At 34.7% G+C, this 7,177-nt stretch overlaps 1 protein-coding gene across 1 annotated transcript in view; it reads left to right on the forward strand.

Annotated features, from left to right (window-relative positions):
* Positions 1–7,177, forward strand: part of LOC115242342 (protein sidekick) — a 35,549-nt gene extending 28,372 nt beyond the window's left edge. The window contains 14 exon segments of the mRNA XM_029818569.1: positions 1–150; positions 277–579; positions 817–997; positions 1,276–1,491; positions 1,576–1,772; positions 2,015–2,211; positions 2,539–2,778; positions 2,996–3,193; positions 3,411–3,552; positions 3,846–4,124; positions 5,784–5,941; positions 6,160–6,322; positions 6,451–6,770; positions 6,842–7,177. Coding sequence (XP_029674429.1) covers positions 1–150; positions 277–579; positions 817–997; positions 1,276–1,491; positions 1,576–1,772; positions 2,015–2,211; positions 2,539–2,778; positions 2,996–3,193; positions 3,411–3,552; positions 3,846–4,124; positions 5,784–5,941; positions 6,160–6,322; positions 6,451–6,770; positions 6,842–7,084 — 2,987 coding nt within the window. The 3' untranslated portion in view covers positions 7,085–7,177.

Raw genomic sequence — 7,177 nt, forward strand, 5'->3', positions numbered from 1 at the left:
AGAGCGTCGCTATCGAAGATCCCACCGCAAACTCATACGTTTTGGAAAATATGGAGGAATACGCCGATTATGAGATAATGATGCAGGCATTCAATGACGTCGGTTCTTCAGCGGCGAGTCCAAAGGCTATCGAACGAACTCGCGAATCAGGTGAGATTGTCATGACTATTTTATTTATCATAAAAAAATTTTCAATTTACGAAAAAAGCATTAAATCAGTTTTAAACTTTTCTTTTCGTAAGGTTCGAAGATATATAATGCCAACATATCTTTCAGTTCCTTCTCTGGGACCAATCAACGTAGAGGCGAACGCGACGTCATCTACAACCATTCTAGTACGATGGGGCGATGTTCCTGTAGAACATCAAAACGGACAGATCGACGGCTTTAAAGTTTATTATGGCGCAAATTCCAGATCGTCCTTCCAATACAAGAATATTCCCAGCAACACTACTTTTACGACTACCCTAACGGAGCTCCGCAAGTTTGTGCAATACCATGTGCAAGTTTTAGCTTACACGAGACTCGGCGACGGAGCGCTGAGCATCCCACCCGTGAGAGTTCAGACTTTCGATGACAGTAAGATGGATTTTTCATTGCAGTTAAATTTTCATTATCGAAGACAATCGGGATAATTGTAACGTAGAATGTAACACTTGATTGTGTGTTTTTTGTAGTATAATTATTATATATATATATATATATAACCAAAAAACGTATTCTTCTAAGCAAAGGAATCGCAAGAAAGTAAAACTAATAAGAATGGCATTTCTATAATAATCACTATCATAATACTAATGTTTTGTTTTACATTAGCTCCCGGTCCACCATCTAACGTGTCCTTTCCTGACGTGAGCTTTACCACAGCGCGCATTATCTGGGACACGCCAGAGGATCCCAACGGAGAGATTCTCGCGTATAAAGTCATGTTTCATTTAAACAATAGCCAAGATCATCAATTTTCCAAAGAATTCCCGGCGTCGGACAGAACGTTTAGGTACAAAGAATTTTTTTTCTATTTACCAAGATTCACATTTATGGTGAGAATTTTATACTTAATCATATTACATGTATACAAAAAATATATTTTGTATAGAGACTAGCGAATTTTAGAATTTCAAAGTTAAAATTTTTTTATTTGAGATTTACGTATAGATTTTTTTGCATATTTTAGTATCATATAAATGCTATTATTTTAAAATTAAAAATATCGATTAAACGAGCGTGTATAGAAGATTTTCGAGTTTAATACCGCGATTTTATTGCTTGCTGCAGAGCCACCAGTCTCGAACCCGAGAAATATTACATGTTCTCTGTGACGGCGCAGACGAGATTGGGTTGGGGTAAGACAGCTTACGCGCTTGTATTCACTACAAACAACAGAGAACGTCCACAGGCACCATCGATGCCACAAGTGAGCAAGTCGCAGATCCAGAGTCGCCAGATAACGTTTAGCTGGACACCAGGCAGAGACGGTTTTGCACCATTAAGGTACAAATATCTTTTGCAGGCGTCAATTTTTGGGGGATGTTAAAAAAATTGCATATTGATGTCTCTTTCTTTTTATCCCGACAGATATTATACAGTGCAACAGTCGGAGAATTCCGGACCGTTCCAAACTATACCCGAAAGAGTGGAGCCGACTCTGACATCTTACACTGCTAACAATTTAAAACCTTACACGCGCTATCAATTTCGTATTCAGGCTACCAATGATATAGGCCCTTCGGAATGGAGTACCGAGTCTGCTCAAGTGCAAACTCTGCCTGCAGGTGCGTATCGAACGGCAATACAAGATATTGGCTTAGGTTGCATCGTATATTTTTTTGATAAACGAATAAAAATAACAGGCATCAAGCGTTTAATTTATTTGTGTTTACATACAAATTATTTATTTGATATATTATTCGAAAATATAAAAATCCAATAAAATTTTTGAAGAAAACGATTAAAACTCTTAATTTTGCCTTCTAAAATATTTTAGTAAATAATCCATATTATCATTTACTTATAGCACCATCCAAAGGTGTCACTGGTCTGAAAGTTGTACCGATAACAACGTCCAGCGTCGAAGTTCACTGGAATATGATCGACGAGGTGTATTGGAGTGGGGATTACGAAACGGGTGGTTATCGTGTCGTTTACCAGCCGGTATCAGATTTTCCGACACCGCTTCAGGCGACGCCAAAAGAAGAAATCCTGGGAATTAATGTAATATATTTTTATTAAATATAATGTATTATATATACAGAGAGAGGATGGTCTTAGTCTGTAAAATTTCATAATCTAAAAAATTATACTAAAAAAAACCTTAAATTCTCAAATAATTTACAGTAATGAAATAACGCGCAAAATAATTCACTTTAATTAACAGCAGATTCGCTCAAATTTTCGTTTGTTAAAATACTAGCATATCGTAATCGTGTTTTACTATCTGAGATTAATATAAAGTATAACATATATATTGATAGCATGGATTGCACATAGCGTAGCACTTTTCAGAACAGATGATCAACTTATTTCTATATTTTGTTTCAGGAAACTAAAATGGTTTTAAGCGATTTAACGGAGGATCGATATTACGAGATTATAGTGCTGCCGTTTAACTCAGAAGGTGAGGGCCCACCGAGTCCACCGGTCACTGTATATGTAGGAGAAGCAGTTCCTACAGGAGAGCCTCAAAATTTGATAGCCGAACCCATCTCCTCCACCGAGGTCCATTTACGTTGGAGGCCTCCTCAAGCCAATATGCAAAATGGCGATTTATTAGGATACAAAGTAATTATTTATTTTATATCTAGTTATATTAACAACGGATTGTGATCGCGCTGTATATTGACATATTTTTTATTTTATTATTTTGTAAATTCGTAACAATTTTTCTTTATATATTTAATAATAGATTAATTGTTGTACATTGATAGATTTTTTTCATTAATTTGTAAGTTTCCTATATAAGCGTTGATTGTAATTAACATTTCCATTTTTATTGCAGATTTTTTATTTAGTAACCGACTCTCCTCAAAATTTAGAAAAGAAACAGGAAGAAGAGATAGAGGTTGTCCTGGCGTCCTGTTTGGCGCACAGCTTAGTTTTCCTCGACAAGTATACAGAATATCGCATACAAGTCTTGGCGTTTAATCCGGCCGGAGATGGCCCACGATCTTCGCCAATTACCGTAAGGACGAAACAGGTAATTTTCTATAGATATATTAAATTATTTCTTGAATAATATCAATATTAAAAAAAAATTAAAACATTTAAGGAATGGTATTTAAATTATGTATTCTCTTTCTTTAAAACAATGGTCATTTATATAACAGCTATCTAAAACGTATCTTAAACTTTGTAGTTTTGTTCTAACATTTTATGTATTATAAATATACATTGTGTACAACATGTAAATGCAGGACATACCAGGACCGCCGTACAATTTGCAATTCACTGAAATTACCATGACCAGTTTGCGCGTCTCTTGGGAGCCGCCGAAATTACGCAATGGCGAGATAATCGGTTACATCGTCACGTATGAAACGGCGGAGCAAAACGATCGTAAGCAAATTAATATCTCGATAATATTAAATTGCGGTAGTTCGTGTAAAAATTTAATTTTACTTTTCCAATGGATCTTCTCTCGTAAATCATTAATTTTTCAATTATACCATAAGTTACCATAAGTTAGTACATTTTACATTATGTTTGTATAAATATTATTGTATATAAATGGATATATAATGCGTTATAATGTTATTTGAAGAAAATTTCATACACAAAATACAGCGATATTACGGTACATTTGTCATATCTCTATTCCCTCACTAACCGATCAATGAATTCTATTCAAGGTTTCAGCAAACAAGTAAAGCAAAAAGTGACAGAGACGAGCCTTCTCATTCAACCGTTAGAAGAGGAGGTGACGTATACTTTTATGGTTCGCGCGCAGACGATCGACTTTGGACCACCGATATCCGGTAATGTTACGACCGGTCCACAAGAGGGTTCGCCGATGGCACCTAGTAAGCTCGGCGTGACCAGGACCGTCTCCAGCGTGGAACTACAGTGGACCAACGGTGCTTCCGGCAAAGGTCCTATACTCGGTTATTACATTGAGACTCGTCGTAAAGGCAAGTATAAATTATGCTGTTACGTGTTATAATATTTGTAACAATGGAGGGGACCTGTTCAAAATTTAAATTTTACCATTTTACACTGTTGTTTATTGAAATTGCAATGTTACAAAATTATAAATAAACTGACTAATCTCTTTTATTGTAACTAATTTACAAAATGAATTTTGCAATATATCATATCCTTCTGAAAGGAAGATATAATATATTCAGAGAATTTTTATTGACGTTGCAGTTTTTTTGAAGAAACAGGGAAATATATACAATAGTAAAGTAATTTATAGAATAAATTTTTCGCGCAAAATTATTGTGTAACTTCTCGTATATTCGCGTTGAACCAATTATCAGTTCTGCTAATACTAATACCGTCTTTTTTATGAATGTGTAGCCAAAGAAGAATGGCAGCATTGTAAGTGTCAACGCACGTAATTACGCTGAGCGTCAATCATTGCATTAGATGGTTTTTGATAGCGAGATCCTTGTTAGCGTAACGATATTGCTTTTTGAACAACAATCCGTTATATATTATTATATACGTGTCGTATGGTCGTTTGGTCGTTTGCAACAATTTGCATGATAATGTCAAAGCATGACATCGCCAGAAATCCCATTTTATTAGACATTCATGCGAGATTTTATTGGATATTAACTTCGTGTAGCGCTGTAACATCGTCCTGAGAAAGAAACGATCTAGTGATAGATCGTTATTCTAGCGTGATGATGATTTATTGTATTAGCCGTTATTGATTGATAGTGTCGCAGTTTTCATTATTTAGCCCCTGCAACTAATCTCGCGTTTTTGCAAACACTTTGCGTGCAATATACTCAAGATATTTCATATAGCTAATTGTAAGATATAGATCGATACTATTGTATTTGTTGTTAAAAAATAAGCATTTTTTCCTTGGATAAAATTTCCGGAAATACATAATTTTCTTATTTTTTAATATGTAATTTTATAATATTTTTTAATACAGTGCACTTGCTATTTTTTGATTTTTTGTGTAAATAATTATTTCCTAAGAATCAAGAAACAACAAATGCAAAAAGATATGTAATAGATATATAACGCAATCAAAGTGTTAAATTAGTTTTTACCAAAATAATACAAACCTCCCCCAAATCATTTGATAAAAGGAATATATTTCATTCTTACTGCGTTATTTGTTAGTGACATTTTTTGATCAAGTTGAAATAAATTTTTTCCTAAAAAGGATATCAAGGCAATTATTTTTTCAAGTAATTAATTGAAAAAAGAATTCTCTGACAAAATTAGTTTGAAAAGAGAAAATAAAAAATAACAATTATATTTTTCAGTCAGTTTAATTAGTTTAAAATAACATATTGGAGATTTATTTAAACAGATTAACATATATTCTAAAAATGATTCTATATTCTAGAATTTGATTTACACTTATTAAATAGATATACAATGTTTCATATTTTTGTTGAGATAAAATTGAAAAAATAAATCGATCAAAAAATATCTGCTATTGAAAAATGTTGTAAAAATGAGACGTATAAAGAGACTTGTGATTATATATAATGTGATATGTATTTTCAACAAAAGAGAGAGAGAGAGAACTTTTTCTTCCTCTTTTCCTTAAGGACTTGTTAATTTAAAGATTATAACGCAATTTATGTGTGTAATTGTAGATGATTCGCGCTGGCAGACAATAATTCGTAGTAGCAATGGACCACTGACGGAATATACTGTATCCTATCAAAACTTGCTGCCATCTACATCTTACTTGTTCAGAGTGATATCATATAATCGTTATGGAATCAGTTATCCAGCGTATTCCACCGAAACGGTAAGTCTAATTAAATGGAGAAATAATTGTAAATGTAATTTCAATATTATTAAAAAAATACAATTTGCATACATCTGTCCATTTGGATATTAAGTTTATTTATTATTTGGATATTTAGTTTTGCGCATATTATATTTATTTATTTGTGAAAAAATAAAATAAAAAAAACAATACAACATAATTAACATGGTTTTTTTTTACTAATGGGATCTTGGCAGATTTTGACGCCGTCGAAATTGTACCTGGAATATGCATACCTGCAACATAGACCGTTTTACAGAGAGACTTGGTTCATGGTCACTTTAGCAGCTACATCAATTATAATTATCATTATGGTCATAGCAGTGTTGTGTGTAAAGAGTAAAAGTTACAAGTACAAACGTAAGTTGAGTTTAATATACCTGTACCAAGCGATTCTCAATTATGAAAAATTAAGAATAACTTGCATACTTATCTATTAATGTATAACTTTAGAGGAATTATATCTTGTAATATACTAATGATTACAGAAGAGGCGCAAAAGACTCTCGAGGAGTCAATGGCAATGGATGCGGAGGATAGGCAAGAATCAGATCTGGTATTGTACAGATCGCGTCAAGGTGGAGGCACCATCAACGCCGCGAGCGGCACTCTAGGTAAAAGGAACACATTGGCCCGAAAGGCTATGCACCCTCCGCCGCCGGCGATGTTGGGTAAATCGCCTCCTAGACCCTCCCCTGCATCGGTCGCCTATCACAGCGACGAGGAAAGTCTGAAGGGATACGACGAGAATCCCGATGACAGTAGCGTTACGGAGAAGCCTTCCGAAATCAGTTCCACCGATTCTCAGGTAATACTAGAAAAAGAAACGATTGTGTATTTATTTCTAAATTGTAAACGATCTAAACTGTGTCATCGCAGGGTTCTGAGAGCGAGAACGAGAGTGTGCAATCTGACCCGCATTCCTTCGTGAATCACTACGCGAACGTGAATGACTCGTTGAGGCAATCATGGAAGCGGCAAAAACCCGTCCGGAATTATTCGTCGTACACGGACTCTGAGCCAGAAGGCAGCGCGGTCGTCAGTCTGAATGGCGGTCAGATCATCATGAACAATATGGCGAGATCGAGGGCACCGCTGCCGGGTTTTTCGTCATTCGTGTAATTAAACTAAAACTCTATTGAGATAGGAAGACTTCTCTTATTAATACGGTATCAAAATTATCGTCTCACATTTCACAAGCGAAGTCTTTTTTTA

The sequence above is a fragment of the Formica exsecta genome, unplaced genomic scaffold (genome assembly GCF_003651465.1).
Source record: "Formica exsecta isolate Colony F162 unplaced genomic scaffold, ASM365146v1 scaffold59, whole genome shotgun sequence".
Lineage (NCBI taxonomy): Eukaryota > Metazoa > Arthropoda > Insecta > Hymenoptera > Formicidae > Formica > Formica exsecta.